The sequence below is a fragment of the Macaca nemestrina genome, chromosome 10, assembly GCF_043159975.1.
Source record: "Macaca nemestrina isolate mMacNem1 chromosome 10, mMacNem.hap1, whole genome shotgun sequence".
Taxonomy (NCBI): Eukaryota; Metazoa; Chordata; class Mammalia; order Primates; family Cercopithecidae; genus Macaca; species Macaca nemestrina.
The window spans coordinates 110,778,377-110,800,657 of record NC_092134.1 but is presented as its reverse complement, the minus strand read 5'-3'; the positions used below and the strand labels follow the sequence as shown (position 1 = coordinate 110,800,657).

The 22,281-nt window shown below is 42.5% G+C and overlaps 1 protein-coding gene and 1 non-coding gene across 7 annotated transcripts in view; one reads left to right on the top strand and one right to left on the bottom strand.

Annotated features, from left to right (window-relative positions):
• Positions 1 to 22,281, bottom strand: part of LOC105484268 (DENN domain containing 5B) — a 205,276-nt gene that overhangs the window by 6,033 nt on the left and 176,962 nt on the right. For all 6 annotated transcript variants that reach the window (XM_011745743.3, XM_011745744.3, XM_071071922.1 and 3 more), the window contains 7 exons: positions 20,374 to 20,495; positions 14,161 to 14,306; positions 10,984 to 11,102; positions 9,236 to 9,423; positions 4,382 to 4,464; positions 4,035 to 4,161; positions 789 to 963 (listed from right to left, as the gene is read on the bottom strand). In XM_011745743.3, the coding sequence (XP_011744045.1) occupies positions 789 to 963; positions 4,035 to 4,161; positions 4,382 to 4,464; positions 9,236 to 9,423; positions 10,984 to 11,102; positions 14,161 to 14,306; positions 20,374 to 20,495 (960 nt within the window). The remainder of the gene's footprint in view (positions 1 to 788; positions 964 to 4,034; positions 4,162 to 4,381; positions 4,465 to 9,235; positions 9,424 to 10,983; positions 11,103 to 14,160; positions 14,307 to 20,373; positions 20,496 to 22,281) is intronic.
• LOC139356934 (U6 spliceosomal RNA) lies at positions 7,466 to 7,573 on the top strand. Its single transcript, XR_011609476.1, has one exon. It is a non-coding gene; the product is annotated as a U6 spliceosomal RNA (small nuclear RNA).

Here is a 22,281-nt window from a genome sequence, read left to right as displayed (position 1 = left end):
ACATCCTTATTGAGCATCCCCAACCAGGCCATCTTCAGTCTCAGGTTGGGGCTCTTAAGGTTCAGGAAAAAACAAATACTACATGGGTAACTTAAAAAAAGAAAACTAAAGGTCTCTATGTTTCATTTCTTACAATTCTGAGAGCTGTTTTAAAAGTAATGGATTGTATCGCTCCTATGTGCTACTTTCAAAAAATAAAGGGGTAGGAAATAGTCTTAGAGAGAAGATGATATATAGCAAGAATCCCATAACATTATTAAATGTAAATATAGTGGTATATATACACTATATAAGGTTTACATAGCAAATATGTACGGTGTATGTGTCTAATTATCTAGCAACCTCTCTATTACCCATCTATCTGTGGAGCCAGTATAGAGTCATGGTGGAGACCTTGGGCTCTGCAGTGGGACAGGGTGTGAACTCAGCTCTGTCCCATTTTTCTGTGTGTCCTTGGGAAAGCCTGCTAACTTATGTGTGCCTCATCTATTTTCTACTTTCTTATCTTTAAAATGAGAAAATCGTTCGCTACCTCATGTAGTGGTAGTGGTGAATTAAACTCGAGGGAGGAGGCAGAGGTTGCAGTGAGCCAAGATTACGCCACGGCACTACAGCCTGGGCGATGGAGTGAGACTCTGTCTCAAAAGAAAAAGTAAAAGGAAAGAAAGTAACCCAAAGGAGAGCTCTGGAAGGGGTATGATCTGGTATAACCTTTTCTGGACTCTAGTTCAACATGTAACAGTTCAACGTGTAACAAAGATAGGAAAAATAAAACACTGGTTTTGTACCTTGTTCCAAGGCAAACTAAAATCTGGAATTTGCCGTCCTTCCCAATGTTCCTGGGTGCAGTATTAATAGCATTTACATAGTGGCAGAAAGTTTTACAGGATGATTTCTGAATAAGGACATCATCTTCATTATCTAGAATCTGGTCAGTTGTTTCAAAATAAGCAACCACTTTCTCTGAGGAAAAAAGTCAGAATTACATCACAATATATGTCAACACTTCATATATAGAAAGATTCATCACTTAATTTATTATGGAAACACTAATGATGCTTTGCATACAGTCAGTGCTGAAGCCAATATCATTACTTTATCATTGATTTCAGGGGTCCATGTTTCATGGTAGAACAATAAATACGTTCCCAGGAATTTCTTTTCTTTTTTTTTTTTTTTTTTTTTTTGAGACGGAATCTCGCTCTGTTGCCAAAGCTGGAGTGCAGTGGCCTGATCTCAGCTCACTGCAAGCTCTGCCTCCCGGGTTTACGCCATTCTCCTGCCTCAGCCTCCTGAGTAGCTGGGACTACAGGCGCCCGCCACCTTGCCTGGCTAGTTTTTTGTATTTTTTAGTAGAGATGGGGTTTCACCGTGTTAGCCAGGATGGTCTCGATCTCCTGACCTCATGATCTGCCCATCTCGGCCTCCCTAAGTGCTGGGATTACAGGCTTGAGCCACCGCGCCCAGCCAGGAATTTATTTTCTAATCTAGACTGCATTCCAGAAGACTATAAAGTTTACTCCCTTTAAAATACTTTCATGAAACAGAAACTGGCAAAAAAGAAAAGAAAAATAGCATCTTCTGTTGAGACTGGAACCTTCTAGGAGTAACCAGCAATGACGTGGTAGCCACTGAAATAATACCCCCTGTGTTCTACTTATAGAATGACTTGCTAACACTTTGCAACAAGACCCTTGAAATGTACCTGAATAAGTATCTGACAAAGACAGACATATGTATATACACAAGAAGCAGAAGCAGTAAGATTCTAGGCATTCCAGAAGAAAAAAAACCTGTGGGCCTATTTCTATCAACTTTCCTTTTTTTTTGTCTATTCTAAGTTAGAGGAAATAAACTACTTCATCTAGGCCTTATTTAGAAAACACAAAATGATTAATTGCCCATTTAAAGAAACTATGAATTCTGGAAGAGCTGCATACCAAAAGAAAGATTACAAAGTTTAGCAAGCTAGAGCAGAAACACTCCAAAAGAGCTTTCTGTGATTATGAAAATGTTCTCCATCTACAAGGTCCAATTTGGTAGCCACGTGTGGCTACTGAGCACTTGAAATGTGGCCAGTGTTATTAAGAAAATGAAATTTACATTTGATTTAAATTAAATACATTTGGCCACGCGTGGTGGCTCACACCTGTAATCCCAGCACTTTGGGAGGCCAAGGCGGGCAGATCACCTGAGGTTAGGAGTTCGAGACCAGCCTAGCCAGCATGGTGAAACCCCGTCTCTACTAAAAATACAAAAATTAGCTGGGCGTGGTGGCAGGCACCTGTAATCCCAGCTACTTGGGCTGAGGCAGGAGAATTGCTTGAACCTAGGAGGCAGAGGTTGCGGTGAGCCAAGATCACACCATTGCACTCCAGCCTGGGCAACAGAGTGAGACTCTGTCTAAAACAAACAAAAAAATTAAATAGATTTAAAATTTAAACGGCTATGTGTGGCTAATGGTTACTATACTGGACAACACAGAGCTAGAGGAATCCTTTTACAAAAACTGGCCAGGTGCAGTGCTCATACCTGTAATCCCAGCACCTTGGGAGGCCGACCTGGGTGGATCACTTGAGAACAGAATTTGGGACCAGCGTGGCCAACATGGCAAAACCCCGTCTCTACTAAAAATACAAAAATTAGGGGTGTGGTGGCAGGCACCTGTAATCCCAACTACTCAGTGACTGAGGCAGGAGAATCGCTTGAACCCAGGAGGCAGAGGTTGCAGTGAGCTGAGATGGGGCCACTGCACTCCAGCCTGGGCAGCAGAGTGAAACTCCATCTCAAACAAACAAAAAAGTTCTATCATGTCACTCCTTAGCTCAAAGCCTTCCAACAGCTTCCAATTTCATTCAGGATAAAGGCTGAGGTCATTCCAGTCACCTAGAAGGCCCTACACAACCTGGCACTGACACTAAACACCACCTCCCCGAGTCTCCTACTCTCTCTCTCTCTCGCTGTGCTCCAGTCACACTGGTCTTGGAGTTCCATGGAAACACTTCCGCCTTGGGGCTTAGCACTCGTAGTGCTGTCAACCTGGAGTCCCTCTTCCCAGATATCTACATGGCTTACTTCCTCACCTACATGAAGTCTATGCTCCAATGTACCTTGACATTCAGCACAGTCTAAAACCACCCATTAAAAAGACCACCCGTTTAAATCCCCACTTTATTTCCTTTTATACTGCTCTCTTTCTTTCCAGATCAATGGTCACATTTCTGACATACCATATGAATTACATTATTTGTTATGTTTTTGTGTATTGTTTGTTTCCCACACTAACCTAAGTTTGTCAACCACAGGGATTTCTGTTTTGTTTATTAATGTATATCTTGAGCAACTCGAATAATATTTGGAATATTATACATATTATAATTTGTTGAGTGAATGAAAAACAAAGACAGTACTTGATATTTATTATTATTATATATACTTTTTGAGACAGGGTCTCACTCTGTTGCCCAGGCTGGAGTGCAGTGGCTTGATCATGGCTGACTGTAGCCTTCACCTCCTGGGCTCCTGGGCTCAAGTGATGCTGCTGCCTCAGGTTCTCAGGTAGCTGGAACCACAGGTGTTTGCTAGCACACTCAGCTAATTTAATATTTATTTAAAAATATATATATACCTTTGCCAGGCACGGTGGCTCATTCCTGTAATCCCAGCACTTTGGGAGGCTGAGGCGGGTGGATCACGAGGTCAGGAGTTCAAGACCAGCCTGGCCAATATGGTAAAACCCCTTCTCTAGTAAAAATACGAAAATTAGTTGGGCATGGTGGTGCACACCTGTAGTCCCAGCTGCCTGGGAGGCTGAGGCAGGAGAATCGTTTGAACCCAGGAGAAGGAGGGTTGCAGTGAGCCAGGATTATGCCACTGCACTCCAGCTTGGGCAACAGAGTAAGACTCCGTCTCAAAAAAAGAAAAAAATATATATATACCCTTATCACTAACCCTTATTCACTCAGATTCCTGGGTCTGTGAGTTCCTAAGAAACACTTCAGTGACCTTAAAGTATATACATCTGCTTTATTTACCTATGAAGTCCCAGATGAAGACATTCTTGTGAAAGATGCGGGCAGATTTGAACCCATGGTGGAAAACCTGCTCAAGGGCTGCAACCAGGCCATTTTCTCCACACAGCAACACGGTGAGGCTTCCTCTCTGTGGGGCATAACACACAGTGTCAAAGAAAAATCTCCTGCATCTATGTCTAAGAAAAACACTAGAGAAGCAAGTGCTGAATGTAGCTATATGAAGCATATTTTTACAGCTACCAGAAAGCTTACAAATGAAAATTCAAGCACCCCATATTGCCTCGTGTATCACATATAAAAGCATCTTTAAAAGTCCCACTATACTAAGTTTTATAGCCCATAAATACCTCTTTTTCAGGTTTATGAAAATGTTTCACAATATTATTCACAGCTTCTCCAATTCCTTCTTGGATCTGCCCAGCATTGGGTTCTGTAAAATAATAAACAGTGGCTGCATTCTCATGGGAGATAAATAAACCAAAGTACTATGGGACATCAACTGTGTCCACCTAGGCAGGAAGTACATCACCAGAGCAGGCTGGCTTTGCCAGGGGCTCTATAGAACTTGCCTCTGGCCAGTTTGGCCAAGTGGGAGGCATCCTGGCAAAATGGAAAATAATCCAAGAGATCCCTAGATTCAAATCCCAGCATTACCATCTGCAATCTATAACCCTAGCCTAGTGTCTAACTTCCTCTGAGTTTTCAGTTTCCTCAACTGAAAATAGGGAAAACACACACCTCATTGGGAAAACTGGTAAGTTATAGGAGTAAACAACTTAGCATGGTGCCTGTCACAAAATGCAAGCAAGCCCCCAAATATGAGAAGCAAGGCTGGGAAGTCCCAGCATCACTCCTCAAATGTTCCCTTATGCTACGTACCTAAGAGCCCGTTAGTGAGCATAGACTAAGGCTTGAGGCGCTCTGGATAGCTAACCTGGAGTTTGAAGATTTGTTATTGTGTTTAAAATAAGGGGAAAATGCCAGGTACCCTGTGGCATCCAGGCCTGAAGCCCAGAACTCCCTCCCTTCCTGGCTAGTCAATCTGTCTCAGCACTGCTTCCTTCTGCCAGACAGCACTTGTTCTTCTAGGCTACTTTCCTGAGGGATAGGTTGGTGGGCTGCTTGAATGGGACCTAAATCACTTTTGTCCACCAAATCTAAGGAATGGTTTGTTTTTTAAAAAAGGTGGTAAACATTTCAGAAGTAGGTAACAAGAGAAAAGGTATATAGTTTGGATTTTCTTGTAGTTCTAATTTACTTATCACACTATAAAGGAAAACCCATACATCCTCATGTTTAAGAATCTCTGAATTCATACTGCTGAAGGATTTCTTGCATAAACATTTCTTTCAGTGAAATTCAAGGTTTTTTCTACACTAATGCATAAAAATTGTTAAAATGAAAACCTCCTATAATTGAAGTACTGATACCACGACCTCTTGTTCCTAGTAGTTTCTTTACCCAGTAGCTTTTTGTTTTTTTACCTTTACCTTTCTCTATTTCTTCTTTTAGACATCAAGTCTATTTTGAAACCTGTCACCCATTCCAAAAGAGCCTTGATCAATATTATTTTAAAACTGACTTAAAAAATTTTCAGTTCTCTGAATACCATCTTACATATAACATACTGTGAGAAAATACCGTTATCCATTTCTGAGTCTTGGGTCATTCAAACTTTTCTGCTTATAGAGTGAGAAAAGAAAGTATGATAAAAAAAAAAAAATGGGGGATAAAAGCCTTTCAAATAATACCCCCATAAAATTGGACTGACTCAGCTGTTATAATAATTTGGATGGATTGAGCTGAAACCTACTTTTAAATTTTAAATCAGCATAATTAAAATTCGCCATATACTAAAAGTCACCAATTTTGATGAGCTTTGACAAATGGACAGTCATGTAACCACCACCACAATCATGATATGGAACATTTCCATCATTCCTGAAACTTACCCTGTGCTCTTTTCAGTTACCTTCCTTAACTCCTAACTCCTGGCAACCACTGATCTGCTTTCTATTATTATATTGCGTTTATAGAGATCTGATATATAAATAGATACATATCACTATCTGTTTATCCTTTCACCAGTTGACGGATATTGGGATTGTTTCCATCTTTGGCTATTACGAATAAAGCTCTAAGAACATCTGCGTACAAGTCTGCGTAGATATATGTATTCATTTCTCTTGTGTACATATCTAGGAGTGAGATTGCTGGGCCAAGGGTATGGTAAGCATACATGTATCTTTATAAATGCCAAGATGTTTTTTATTTTGTATTCCCACTAGCCATGCATGAGCTTTCTGTTACTCCACATCCTTACCAATATTTGTTGCTATAAGTGCTTTAAATTGGTTGGGCGCAGTGGCTCGCGCCTGCAATCACAGCACTCTGGCAGGCTGAGGCGGGAGGATCATCTGAGGTCAGGAGTTCAAGACCAGCCTGGCCAACACGGTGAAACCCCATCCCTACCCAAAATACAAAATTAGCCTCTCGTGGCAGTGCATGCCCGTAATCCCAGCTACTTGGGAGGCTGAGGCAGGAGAATCGCTTGAACCTGGGAAGCGGAGGTTGCAGTGAGATGAGACTGCACCACTGCACTCCAGCCCCGCCAACAAGAGCGAAACTCAGTCAAAAAACAAACAAACAAAAACAAAAACAAAAAAACTGCACACATGGTTAATACACAATCATGTGCTAGCAAATGGATAGAGACTAATAGAACCTAGGGAAACTACTTTGTTAATAAACTAAGGACCTATTAGGTATCTTTGTTATTCTACTTGTGGTTATAATCTATAGCTAAAAAGCCCCGTCACTGATAAACTTCTGTAACTTTTCCCTAAATACTGCCTCTATATTCATGTTCTGTGGCTGCCTTCTGTGGCTGCTGTAACAGACTCAAAAATTTGGTGGCTTAAGTGACAGAAATACATTTTATTGCAGTTCTGGGGGCCAGAAGTCAAAATTTAGTTATCACTGGGCAAAAGAAAAAAAAAAAAGCAAGGTGTCAGCAGGGCTGCATTCCCTTGAAATTCTAGGGGAAAATCCCTTCCTTGCCTCTTTTAGCTTCTGGTGGCTGTTGGCATTTTTTTTTTTTTTTTTGAGACGGAGTCTCGCTCTGTTGCCTAGGCTGTAGTGCATGTAGTGCAGTGGCCAGATCTCAGCTCACTGCAACCTCCACCTCCCAGATTTAAGCAATTCTCCTGTCTCAGCCTCCCGAGTAGCTAGGATTACAGGTGCACGCTACCATGTCCGGCTAATTTTTGTATTTTTAGTAGAGACAAGTCAGGCTGGCCTCAAACTCCGACCTCAGGTGATCCAACTCAGCCTCCCAAAGTGCTGGCTGGGATTACAGGCGTGAGCCATAGCGCCCGGCCGGCATTCCTTGTTTTTTTTTTTTTTTTAAGACATAGTCATGCTTGCTTCACATATACTTGCAGCACATATACTAAAAAATTGGAACAATACAAAGAAGATTATTAGCATGGCCCCTGCACAAGGATGACAAGCAAATTTGTGAAGCATTCCATATTTTCCTCAATACTTGAATATGGAACATATGCACAGGAGAAGGAAATAACATTGCACTTTATAAACACTGTATTGTAAGTGGAAAATGCAATGTCTTAAATAAAACTATTTAAAATTGGCACCAAAAAAAAAACCCAAAAAAAGACAAGAGTGTCACTCTGTCACTCAAGCTGGAATGCAGTGGCATGAGCTCGGCTCACTGCAACCTCTACCTCCTGGGTTAAAGCAATCCTCATGCCTCAGCCTCCTGAGTAGCTGGGATTACAGGCATGCACCACATGCCTGGTTAATGTTTTTTTTTTTTTTTTAGTAGAGACGGAGTTTTGCTATGTTGGCCTCAAACTCCTGACCTCAAGTGATCTGCCCACTTTGGCCTCCCAAAGTGTTGGGAAAGAATACATATGATTGCATTTAGGGTCCATGTAGGTGATCCAGGACAATCTCCTTATTTCAAGATCCCTATCACATCTGCAAAAATCCTTTTTCCAAATAAGGCAACATTTATAGATTCTAGAGGTTAGAATTTTACATTTTTGGGAGATATTATTTAGTCTATTAAAGCCTACATTAGTAATTTAGTCTATTAAAGCCTACATTAGTATAAATTAGGAAGTTTACTATATGCTAAAAATGGCATGTGAACATAGTATAATACTCATAAAATTAACTCCTTTATAGTATTTTGTTTCATCCCTACTATAGGAAGAAAATTGGAACAGAAGGGGTAGAAGGAAATTTTAATCTCTTAGAATAAGAGACACTGGGGCAGGCGCAGTGGCTCACGCCTCTAATCCCAGAACTTTCAGAGGCCAAGGCGGGCAGATCTCAAGGTCAAGAGATTGAGACCAGCCTGGCCAACATGGGGAAACCCCGTCTCTATCAAAAATATAAAAAATTAGCCATGTGTGGTGGTGGGCACCTGTGATCCCAGCTACTTGGGAGGCTGAGGCAGGAGAATTGTTTGAACCTGGGAGGCAGGGGTTGCAGAGAGCTGAGATCGCACCACTGCACTGCAGCCTGGGTGACAGAGCAAGACTCCTTAAAAAAAAAAAAAAAAAAAAAAAAGGCTAGATATGGCTATCTGGGAGTACTGTAACATACAACTATTATTATTTCTCCTTTAAGTTTCAGGCAAGGCCAGATGTGGTGGCACATGCCTGCAATGCCAGCACTTTGGGAGGCTGAGGCAGGCAGATTGCTTGAGCTCAGCAGTTCAAGACCAGCCTGGGCAACATGGCGAAAGGCAGTCTATAAAAAAAATACAAAAATTAGCCGGGTGTGATGAGGTGTGGCTATAGTCCCAGCTACTTGGAAAGCTGAGGTGGGAGGATCATTTGAACCCAGGGGGCAGAGGCTGCAGTGAGCTGAGACTGTGCCACTGCATTCTAGCCTGGGTGACAGAGTGAAATCTTGTCTCAAAAAATAAAAGTTTCAGGTAAAATATTTACTTATATTTCCACAGCTTAATAAAAACAGAGCATGCAGGTTTTCTAAAAAGATAGATTTTAACTCTAAACTCTTCCAGCTTTTGAATATTTATGAATTTTCCTCAACTTTCTTCTTTTTTAAATCTCCTCACTACATTCATTAACACAACTGTTTTCTATCAAATGGTCACATGAAGCCTACATCATATGAGCACATAGGAAAAATTTAAATATACTTACTGTTGTTTTTTCCTGTCAGTGAAGTGATGCTCAATCTCCTAGCTGTGGTGGGTGACTTCTGCTGGGGTGGAGTCCGACACTGCTTTACTAGATCATCATCTGATGCTGATGTCATCAATTCTCCAATAAGAATTCTCTCCAGGCTCCCATCATCAATGCCTTTCCCCAGCCACCGTCCACATGGGAATCTGGTAGGACAGAGAACAAATTTTTTATTTTTATTTTTTTTTTGAGACAGGGTTCTTGTTCAGCCCCCTGAGTAGCTGGGACTACAGGTGTGCACCAACACACCTGGCTAATTTTTGTGTTTTTCGTAGAGAGAAGGTCTCATTACATTGCCTATGCTGGTCTTGAACTCCTGGCCTCAAGTGATCCTTCCATCTCAGTTTCCCAAAGTGTGGGGAGGATTACACAGGTGTGAGCCATTGCACCCGGTCAGAGTATTTTCAAACTAGAAATTAATTTGGGAGTTAAGGCACAGAAGAAAAGAGGACAATGTTTCCACAGAGTAGTATTGGCTGTGATTAGTGGAATCCAAGAGATCTTTTCCTCCTACTGAAATTATTTTAGGCTCTTTTTGATTTTCTTTTATTCTGAGAGTTATATTAATCTTTCCAACATTTGTGGACTAAGCAATAGCAGCAAACATCTGTTGTTTTAAAGTTTTTTGAGGCTGGGCATGGTGGCTCATGCCTGTAATCCCAGCACTTTGGGAGGCCAAGGCGGGTGGATCACTTGAGGTTGAGACCAGCCTGGCCAATACAGCGAAACTCCCATCTCTACTAAAAATACAGAAATTAGCCGGGTATGGTGGCGGGTACCTGTAATCCCAGCTACTTGGGAGGCTGAAGCACGAGAATTGCTTGAACCTGGGAGGCAGAGGTTGCAGTGAGCCGAGATAGTGCCACTGCACTCCAGCCTGGGCAACAAGAGTGAAACTCTGTCTCAAAAAAAAAAAAAGGCTGGGCGCGGTGGCTCACGCCTGTAATCCCAGCACTTTGGGAGGCCGAGGCGGGCGGATCACAAGGTCAGGAGATCGAGACCACGGTGAAACCCCGTCTCTACTAAAAAAATTACAAAAAATTAGCCGGGCGAGGTTGTGGGCGCCTGTAGTCCCAGCTACTCGGGAGGCTGAGGCAGGAGAATGGCGTGAACCCGGGAGGCGGAGCTTGCAGTGAGCCGAGATCATGCCACTGCACTCCAGCCTGGGCTGGGCGACAGAGCGAGACTCCGTCTCAAAAAAAAAAAAAAAGAAAAGAAAAAGAAAAAAAAAGTTTTTTGGGGGGCAATTTTGTATGACATAAACAAAAAAAAATTGTCCCCCTCCCCTGGAAAAAAAAAACCCCTAAAATTCAGAAGGCAGCAGAAGAACTCAAACGATCTTTTTTTTTTTTGAGATAGAGTTTCACCTTGTTGCCCAGGCTGGAGTGCAATGGAGCAATCTCGGTTCACTGCAATCTCCGCCTCCTGGGTTTGAGCGACTCTCCTGCCTCAACCTCCCAAGTATCTGGGATTACAGGCATACGCCACCATGCCCCACTAATTTTTTTTATTTAGTAGAGATGAGGTTTCACCATGTTCGTGAGGCTGGTCTCAAACTCCTGACCAGGTGATCCACCCGTCTTGGCCTCTCAAAGTGCTGGGATTACAGGTGTGAGCCACCGTGCCCAGCCTACAATTCTTAAACTTTTTCTTATCTGAAGAGTCTTAAAACAAAGAATTCTGAGTTCCCAAGGCCATTTACTTACCTGTATGTATGTCCTGTGATTTCATTTCTGACCATGACACAATCCACTAGCCATTTGGCTAACAGTCCTGAGTTATCGTGACCAATCTGAACAGTGGTCAGCTTCCCCAAGTTCTGGCACTGTAGGGACAGGACTTTAGGTTATTTAGTACTCAATCCCATCCTGTTACATCTCAGCTTTACAGGTACTTTGGTTCCGTCTAATTTAACAACTGCATAGACAAACCCTGAATAATGTATTCAGCTATGCACTAGAGAAATATATTCACATGTATTCCTTGCTCTCAGAGAGCTCCCACATAATGAGATAGGAGACATATGGACATTAACTACCAAATGAGGGGGACTGCACACAGTGCTAGATTAGAGATATAAAAAGTGCTAGAAGAACGCTGGGGAAGGAACAGTTACTTCTACTTGGGGAACCCACAAACAACATTGACACAGTGACTTGTGCCTTGAAGGATGAGAAGAATTTCAAAAAACAGGAAAAAGATGCTATTTAGATTTAGTTACAGAGAGGCCAAGAAAACAATTATAGGTTTTAAAAATCACTGATTTTTTTTTTTTTTTTTTTTTGAGACAGAGTCTCGCTCTATTGCCCAGGCTGGAGTGCAGTGGCTAGATCTCAGCTCACTGCAAGCTCCGCCTCCTGGGTTTACGCCATTCTCCTGCCTCAGCCTCCCGAGTAGCTGGGACTACAGGTGCCCGCCACCTCGCCCGGCTAGTTTTTTTTTGTATTTTTTAGTAGAGACAGGTTTCACTGTGTTAGCCAGGATGGTCTCAATCTCCTGACCTTGTGATCTGCCCGTCTCGGACTCCCAAAGTGCTGGGATTACAGGCTTGAGTCACCGCGCCCAGCCAATATTCTTTCTTTAAAAAAATTTTTTTTTTTGTGGGTACACAGTAGGTATATATACTTATAGGGTACATGAGATGTTGACATTTTTCTGTTCCAATAAGATACTCAGGCAGAACTGACCTCAGATCTCATATACTAGAAGTCTTCGAAGCTATTTTTTAACAGGCATAGCTATCAGTAAGTTATCTTCACTGGCCCTTTGTGGACAAGTACAAAATAAAGCAATGATAATAGGAATAGTAAAAATGAATACTAATTAAATTCTGACTTCTAAAATCTGATAATGAAAAGATCACTGACCCCAACTATGTGCTGGATGAGAACATCAGAATTATAAGTTCTTTTTTTGGTTAATTTTAATTTTTAATTTTTATGGGTACCTAGTAGATGTGTGTATTTATGGATTAATTGAGATATTTTGATATAGGCATGCAATGCCTAATAACTGTATCAGGGTAAATGGGGTATCTGTCATCTCAAACATTTATCATTTGTGTGACAATCCAATTATGCTCTTTTAAGTTATTTTAAAATGTACAGTTAAATTATTTTTGACTATAGTCACCCTGTTGTGCTAGTGAATACTAGGTCTTATTCACTCTATTTTTTTGTATCCATTAGAGCTACGAGTTTTTTTTTTTTTTTTTTGAGATGGAGTTTCACTCTCATTGCCCAGGCTGGAGTGCAATGGCGCAATCTCAGCTAACCGCAACCTTTGCCTCCCGGGTTCAAGCGATTCTCCTGCCTGAGCCTCCTGAGTAGCTGGGATTGCAGGCATGTGCCACCATGCCCAGCTAATTTTTGTGTTTTTAGTAGAGATGGGGTTTCTCCATGTTGGTCAGGCTGGCCTCGAACTCCCGACCTCAGGTGATCTGCCCTCCTTGGCCTCCCAAAGTGCTGGGATTACAGGCGTGAGTCACTGTGCCTGGCCAGAGCTACGAGTTCTTAAAGCACTTTATTCTTTGTAGCTCAGTGAGAAGGTATCACCATACTCTAGCTTAGGGATGATGGCATCTTGAATTAGTTGTACTGTAGAGATGGAAAGAAGTAGGTAGACATGAGAGAGACAGCTTAGAAATGGCAATGATGGGGTTTTTTAACGTAGTTCCATTATTGGTAGATGAAGAAAAGCCAAGGGTTTTAATATTTTATATACAGGTGGCTTTGAGTCTACTGCATGGATAAGGCCAAACTGGGCTCCTGGGGCAGGGGGGTGGTATCATGACTCTAAGTGGAAACTGCTATTTCGAGACCCCAAGGAACATGAGAATGGGACATTCAGTTAGTACCATTTCCTTCCTCAAACACAACAGTTATTTGTCCTCTTCCTCCACCAAGATCAACCTGTGTACAGGCTTAACCACATGGAACTATCTCACCAAGTAAGACCTGGAAATTGACTACAATATTAAAAGGTTGTTTATTTTGTTTTTTGAGACAGAGTCTCACTCTGTCATCCAGGCTGGAGTGCAGTGACATAATCTTGGCTCATTACAACCTCTGTCTCCTGGGCTCAAGTGACCTCAGCCTTGCAAGTACCTGGACTACAGGTGCATGCCACCATGCCCAGCTAATTTTTGTATTTTCTGTAGAGATGGGGTCTCACTATGTTGCCCAGGCTGGTTGTCTCAAAGTCCAGGGCTCAAGCAATCTGCTTGCCTTGGTCTCCCAAAGTGTTGAGATTATAGGCATGACTCACTGCGCCTGGCCAAAAGGCATTTTTATAGAATCACTCTATAAATGTCACCATGTGGTCTAAAATCTGTAAGTAGACGCTTGAACCCAAGAGGTGGGGGTTGCAATGAGTGGAGATCACACCACTGCACTCCAGCCTGAGCGAAAGAGCAAGACTCTGTCTCAAAAAAATAAAAATAAAAATAAATAAAAAATAAAAAATAATAAAATAAAATCCATAAGCGTGAATATCAGCTCTCCTGTCCTTTTGCCAAAGGATGACCAGGTTTGGGCAGAAAGCATTTTACAGTAGGGAAGAGAACCACTGTGGGGAAAACATTTATTTGAACATTTCTTGCTTGCTAGGATCTGTGCTAGGCCCTGAAAATAATGGGAGAAGACCTGGAAAGCCTCAAAGCACACCACTACAAGTGAAAAATAGAGCTTAACAATGAAAATGTAAAACAAACAAATTAGTATAAGCTGCTTAAGACAACTTTTGACATATAATCACAAAAATGATCCTGCACGCTTTGAATGTTCCTCTGTTTTGATTCAAGGAAAAATGAAAAAGCCAGACAGAATCCATCTGTAAAACTACACGTGATACATTCTGCTAGGAAAGGTGTTAGCTGAACCTACCTCAAAGGTCATTTCGAGGAGGTTTTTGGGAATCTGCATTACTCCTGTGTCTCCTAGCTCTCCTGATACACAGATCCAAGGGTTTGATGTGATTATTGCATTGCTCAGCTTTTTGATTGGGATGATCACTGACCTATATGGAATCACTGAAAGAAAAATGCAGAAATTAATAAAAAAGTGGGAATAAAATTCTCCTTATAACAATATATTAAGAACTCTATTGGTTTTCATTGATAATTTGCTTTTTATGATCTATCAAGATGTACTTACATGAAAAGTTGATATCAAAACCTTTCAGTCTAGAAAGATGAGATCTAGTTTGCAAACCAGAAGTTTCAATACTTGCAGCAATGGTTTTCACAGCATGTATATCATCATGTATGTATGATGCATATATCACCATTAAATGTATGAACAATCTCAAGCATTAGTACCAGAATACCTAAAGATATGAACATTGACTGTGTATATTGTGTTTTCATTGCTTAAATTTTCTTAAAAACTAATTCTGTACCAAAATTGAGTAGAAATGAACATGATTATTGACATGGTTTTATATAAAAAGAGGGGTGGATGACTTTTTGGACAGTACTGTTTCTTGGGCAATGCTTTAAAGCGCTGCATTTCAGAACTTTCCCGTCCCAAGTTTACAGAACAATATGCAAAAACCACAAATAATAAACAATGGCACCTCCACTCTGGACATACCGTGAAGTCTATAAACCACAACTTGGAAAGCTATTAAGGTAACTCAGGTGCAAGAGGAGCCCGGGGAGGCTCTTCCACAGACACACCACTAGATGTCACTGCCCTATTACCGTCCTTTGCTCAAATGTGGAAGCACGAGAGGTCAGACGTTACGTGCAATGGTGCGATCTGGGCTCACTGCAACCTCTGCCTCCCAGGTTCAAGTGATTCTCCTGACTCAGCCTCTTGAGTTAGCTGGGATTACAGGCGCCTGCCACCACACCCGGCTAAATTTTGTACTGTTAGTAGAGAGATGGGGTTTCATCATGTTGGCCAGGATGGTCTCCAACTCCTAACTTCAGGTGAGCCACTGCGCCCATCCCTCCCTTCTCTTTTTAAAAAATGGGAACAGGGCCGGGCATGGTAGCTCAGGACTGTAATCACAGCACTTTGGACGGTAAAGGCAGGTGAATCACTTGATGTCAGGAGTTCGAGACTAGCCTGGCCATCATGGTGAAACCCTATCTCTACTAAAAATATGAAAAAAAAATTAGCTGGGTGTCGTGGTGTGCACCTGTAATCCCAGCTACTTGGGAGGCTGAGGCAGGAGAATCGCTTGAACCTGGGAGGCAGAGGTTGCGGTGAGCCGAGACTGCACTACTGCACTCCAGCCTGGGCAACAGAGTGAGACTCTGTCTCAAAAAAAAAAAAAAAAAAGAAAATGGCTGGGTGTGGTGGTTCACGCCTGTAATCCCAGCACTTTGGGAGGCCAAGGTGGGTAGATCACAAGGTCATGAGTTCGAGACCAGCCTGATCAACATGGTGAAACCCCGTCTCTACTAAAAATACAAAAATTAGCCAGGTGTGGTGGCACACACCTGTAATCCCAACTACTCAGGAGGCTGAGGCAGGAGAATCGCTTGAACCCAGGAGGCAGAGGTTGCAGTGAGCCGAGATCACGCCATTGCACTCCAGCCTAGGCAACAGGAGTGAAACTCCATCTCAAAAAAAAAAAAAAAAAGGGGACGGGCCAGGCACGGGAGCTCATGTCTGTTATCCTACCTAGCAACTTGGGAGGCTGAGGTGGGCAGATCACTTGTGCTCAGGAGTTCAAGATCAGCCTGGGCAACAAAGTGAGACCTTGTCTCTATAAAAAATAAAAAAAAATAATTAGCCAGGCCTGGTGGTACACACTTGTAGTCCCAGCTACTCAGGAGGTTGGGGGCGGGGAATCCCTTGAGCCAGGGAGGTCAAGGATGCAGTGAACTCTGATCCCATTACTGCACCCCAGTCTGGGCAACAGAGTAAGACCCTGTCTCAAAACAAAAAGGGGGGAGATGGCTTAAGCACATAAGCATTTTTGTCCATCACAGCCATACATTTCTGGTTTTTTGTTTGTTGGTTTTCTGGAGACAGGATTTAGCTCTGTCACCCGGTCTGAAGTGCAGCAGCCCAATCAGCGTTTACTGCAGCACTGACCCCTGGGGCTCATCCACCTCAGCCTCCCCAGTAGCTGGGACTATAGGTGCATGCTACCACACCTGGCTAACTTTATTTATGTATTTAGAGATAAGAGTTTCGCTCTTGTCGCCCCGGCTGGAGTGTAGTGGCATGTTCTTGGCTCACTGCAACCTCTGCCTCCTGGATTCAAGTGATTCTCCAGCCTCAGCCTCCCAAGTAGCTGGGATTACAGGCGTCTGCCACCTTGCCCGGCTAATTTTTGTATTTTTAGTAGAGAAGGGGTTTCGCATAGCCGGCCCCTAGCTAACTTTTTAATTGTTCTTTTGTTGAGACAGGGTCTCATTATTTTACCCAAGCTGGTCTTGAACGGGACTCAAGTGATCCTCTTGCCTTGGCCTCTCAAAGCGCTGGGACTCCAGGCATGAGCCACTGCACCTGGCCTGTTTTGAAATTTTGAAATTTTTTTTGAGACAGGGTCTTGCTGTGTCACTCAGGGTAGAGTATAGTGGCACGATCTCAGCTTACTGTAATCTCCATCTCCTAGGCTCAAGTGATCCTCCCACCTTAGCCTCTCAAGTAGCTGGGACGAGAGGTGTGCACCACTACGCCCAGCTATTTTTTTGTAGTTTTAGTAGAGACAGGGTTTTGTCATGTTGCCCAGGCTGGTCTCAAACTCCTAAGCTCAAGAGATCTGCCCACCTTGGCCTCCCAAAGTGTTAAGATTACAGGCATGAGCTACCTGCCATGTATTTATGTATGTATGTGTGCATGTATTTATTTTTGAGACAGAGTTTCACTCTATCTCCCAGGCTGGAGTGCAGTGGTGCAATCTCGGCTCACTGCAACCTCTGCCACCCGGGTTCAAGCAATTCTCCTGCCTCAGTCTCCAAAGAAGATGGGAATACAGGGACCTGCCACCGTGCCTAATTTTTGTACTTTTAGTAGAGGCGGGGTTTTATAATCTTGGCCAGGCTGGTCTTGAACTCCTGACAACGTGATCTACCAACCAATGCCTCCCAAAGTGCTGGGATTACAGGTGTGAGCCACCGCACCCGGTCACTATTTATTTATTTTTTGAGAAGGAGTCTTGCTGTCATGCCCAGGCTTGAGTGCAGTGGGGCGATTTCAGCTTACTGCAACCTCTGCCTCCCGGGTTCAAGCAATTCTCCTACCTCAGTCTCTGGAGTAGCTGGGATTACAGGCGTGCGCCCAAAACGCCCAGCTAATTTTTGTACTTTTAGTAGAGACAAGGTTTCCCCATGTTGGCCAGGCTGGTCTCGACCTCCTGACCTCAGGTGATCCACCGCCTCGGCCTCCCAAAGTGCTAGGATTACAGGTGTGAGCCACCATGCCCAGCCATTTTGTTTGTTTAAACTAGGGTAGAATCAATATTTTTTGTTATCCTTGGGATTTCTGCCCATTTGATCATAAGCGGGGGTGTTAGAAGCCCTCCTTGAAAGATCTACAAGTAGGATGAAAAACATTTACTGAAGAAGATGCCTAGATACAGTCTCACAGTATGAGCTCATGGTTCAGTGCACTCTTAGATGAGGAAAACAAATGAAATAAATGGTTCATTTCCCTAATTTTACATAAAATACTTTATGTTAGGTGAATAGTCTCCCTTTGTGTCCTTTTATTTTGCTTTAGGATAGGAAAATGTCAGAGAAAAGGCCATACTTTCATGGTTTAGTAATCATCAGAGTCAAATGGGTTTTGAAACTGAAAGCAGAAGAGGTTAGCGTAAGACTTTATTTTAGGTGCCAGAGGCTTCTCTCATTTCTTGCATTGATAGGATAAGAAAATCTGCAGAAAAAAGGCATGTTTAGGGTCAGCAGTTCTGTGGCTGCAAAAGGCCCACAGATGACAACGGTGATTTCATAGTTCAAGTATGAAAAAGCAACATGATTAAAAATTTCTTTCATGAAGAATTCCTCAAATTGAAAGAGTTACTCAGATGAAGAGACATCTACAGATATAAGGAGGATCTTAGGACTCCTCTACTGCTATTTCTTCTTCTTTATTTAGAGACAGAGTCTCACCCTGTTACCCAGGCGTGATCTTGGCTCACTGCCACCTCTGCCTCTCGGGTTCAAGTGATTCTCCCACATCAGCCTCCCGAGTAGCTGGGACTACAAGCATGTGCCACCATGTCTGGCTAATTTTTATATTTTTTGGTAGAGATGAGGTTTCACCATGTTGACCAGGTCAGTCTCGAACTCCTGACCTCTCACGTTATCCACCGCCTTGGCCTCCCAAAGTGCTGGGATTACAGGTGTGAGCCATTGTGCCTGGCCTCTTTGATTTTAAAACTGTATGTAACGTTTTAGTTTCTTATACCTGCAGTAACCTAATCAATGCCTTGACAGGCATTACCGGCTGGCCTAATCCCCATTCCAATTCCCTTTTCCTTTGTCTGCCATTACCAGAGACTGGAAAGCCAAAACCTACATAATTCTGGTCAGTGAAATGTTAGTGATATTTATTGAGATTTTTTGGAAAATTATGTCTTTCTAGCACAGATCCTGCCCCTCCTTGGCACTCTCTCCTTCCTGTTGGAAGGTATACTGAGAACAGCCATGTTGAAACCATGAGGTAACTAGCACACACAGAGCATGTCTAAGGGGAAAAAGACAATGAGCCTGGGTCCGTGACAGCACTGCCCACTGCCTACTTTGAGACCTTTATTATGTAAGTGAAATCATTAAGCTGTAAACCACTGGTTTTCAAGTTTCTGATACTTGCAGCTAAATGCAATTCCTAATTGATACAAGTAAAAATTCTCCAAAGTAAGGAAGAGGACCCACTGCAAATAAGAATTAGCAACGAAGGAAAGAATAAACACTATCATTCAGCTTTCTATAAAAAATACATCTCTTGGCCAGGCTCGGTGGTTCACGCCTGTAATCCTAGCACTTTGGGAGGCTGAGGCGGGTGGATCACCTGAGGTCAGAAGTTTGACCTGGCCAACATGGTGAAACCCTGTCTTCACTAAAAACACAAAAATTAGCCGGGCATGGTGACACATGCCTACATATAGTCTTGTGATTTGGGAGGCTAAGGCAGGAGAATCGCTTGATCCCAGGAGGTGGAGGTTGCACTCCAGCCTGGGTGACAGAGCCAGACACCATCTCAAAAAAACCAAAAACAACAACAAAATCTCCAGGTCAAGCGTGGTGGCTCATGCCTGTAATCCCAGCACTTTGGGAGGCTGAGGCAGGTGGGTCACTTGAGGTCAGGAGTTCAAGACCAGCCTGGCCAACATGGTGAAACCCCATCTCTACTAAAAATACAAAAATTAGCCAGGTGTGGTGGGGCGTGCCTGTAATTCCAGCTACTCAGGAGGCTGAGGCACAAGAATCCCTAGAACCCAGGAGGTGGAGGCTGCGGTGAGCTGAGATCATGCCACTGAATTCTAGCCTGGGTGACGGAGTGCGACTCTGTCTCAAAAAAAAAAAAAAAAAATCTCCAATCAGCATTTCCTTCCAAAGTTGAATGATGTCCAATTATATAAGTTTATTATTATCACACAGTTACTTTCAACTTATGTGTTAAGATATTGGAATATTTACTTAATAAAACATTCCTTTTCACATCTGTTGTAGGTAACATTTCCTATCCAAGACTGGGTTTCTTGGGAAGCAATCTGAGTCAGAAATTAGCATGCACAATGCTGCTCCTGGGACCAACATGTGAGAAGGAAAGCAGGATTGGTTAAGCAAGATGTTAAGCTTCAACGCAGTCTCAATGAAGTTCTCATCTATCTAACCCCCATGGTGAGCTCCCGGACAGCTTTTTGTTCAGTCATGGGATGCTGGCTGGCACTGGCAGAAGGGATCATCTTGTGAGGTACTTTTCTTCAGTAAGGCATTCTCCACAGCCTGACAGTCAAGGGTTTCCTGTAGCACTCCTAGCATTTGGGGAATATCCTTTATTCCTAAACACAGATCTGGGGGGATGTCACAATGTCACATACACTATGGCATATCTTGCTTTAAAAAACATAAATGCTTTTATTCCATTAGCCACCTCAGTAACCCTTAACAGTCAATTCTCTAAACTTACTGATAGTAGTGAACACACTGGTGAAGCAGAAATAGTCCACAGCATTGAGAGAAAGAAGGTGGTAAAGAAACTGCTCTCTTTCTTCTTCACAACGTAGAAAAGCGTATCGCTTATAAAGCTTCCTAGGAAAGGGTAAGACAAGCACAAGACAGTAGTATCAAAGAAAAAAAAACAAGACAGTAGTATCATGTATTTTTCATTATGTCTTTTTTTTTTTTTTTTTTTTTTAAGACAGAGTTTTTCTCTTTTTGCCCAGGCTGGAGTGCAATGATGCAATCTCAGCTCACTACAACCTCCGCCTCCTGGGTTCAGGTGATTCTCCTGCCTCAGCCTTATGAGTAGCTGGGATTACAGACATGTGCCACTACGCCAGGCTAATTTTTGTATTTTTAGTAGGGATGGGGTTTCAACATGTTGGCCAGGCTGGTCTCAAACTCCTGACCTCTGGTGATCCATCTGCCTCTTCCTCCCAAAGTGCTGGGATTACCGGTGTGAGCCACTGGACCTGGCCATTTTTTTTTTCTTTTGTTTCTTTCCCATTATGTCTTCTTTTTTCCAAGATGGGGTCTCGCTATATTGCCCAGGCTGGTCTTGAACTCTTGGACTCAAGTGATCCTCCTGCCTCAGTCTCCCAAAGTGTTGGGATTACAGGCATGAGCCACTGGGCCTGGCCCTCATTAAGCCTTGACTAAAAATAAATAGCTCCTCTTAGACAAACACCTTTAATCTTGAAAAAAATAGATTCACATCTATTTCAATTCATAAAATGGATATATAAACAGTTAATAAAACATTTTTAACCTAAAGAGTAATTAAGAAAAAAATGCATCTATTTTATCAAACTAATAAAGACTTAAAAGTGATGACCAGTATTGACAAGGAAGAAATGAATGCCATTCTCACAGTTGGTGGGACTGAAAATTTCAGGAAAGCAATTCAGGTAACAATTATTTTAAACCAATCATACCCCTTGACTCATCAATTTCACTTTTAGGACTCAGTCCTAAAGATACAGATGAAATGGGGCAAAGATTTCATTAAACAGCTACATTTAAGCACTTTCCCAAGTGTTTTATAGGTATTAATACATTTCATTCTCACTCTATGAGGTAAGTCTATCAATGCCTTTTTTATTTTTTTGAGATGAGGTCTTGTTCTGTCACTGAGGTCATGGTAGTACAGCGCCGACTTAGTAACAGCTCACTGCAGCCTCGACCTCCTGGGCTTGAGTGTGCCTCCCACCTCAGCCTCCCAAGTTGCTGGGACCACAAGTGCATGCTACCACGCCCAGCTAATTTTTTATTTTTAGTAGAGATGGGGTCTCACTATATTGCCCAGGCTGGTCTTGAACTCCTAGGCTTAAGCAATCCTCCCACCTTGGCCTCTCAAAGTGTTGGGATTACAGGAGTGAGCCACCAGACCCAGCCTAGTGTCATTTTACAGATGGGGAAGAGATACAGGAAAGTTAAATATCTTGTCCAAGGTCATTCAAACACTAAATAGGGAAGGCAATATTTGAACACAAGCATTCAGACCTCAGAGTTTAAACTCTTGTGATATGGTGAAATGTTTATGGTACACTGTTAAGCTAATAAAAAGGATGATATTGAATTGCAAATATAGTATATCTTAGTAAGAGAACATGCATAGAATTAAAGTACAGAAGAAAATGTGAAATATTTAGTGTTCTTTATAAGCAGGATCGTTAAGTGGTTATCATTTTCCTCTTTGTACTTTGGCCACTATGAGCATAAATCACTTTTTTTTTTGGGGGGGGACAGAGTTTCACTCTTATTGCCCAGGCTGGAGTGCAATGGCACAATCTCGGCTCACTGTAACCTCTCGTCTCCCAGGTTCAAGTGATTCTCCTGCCTCAGACTCCCAAGTAGCTGGGATTACAGGCATGTG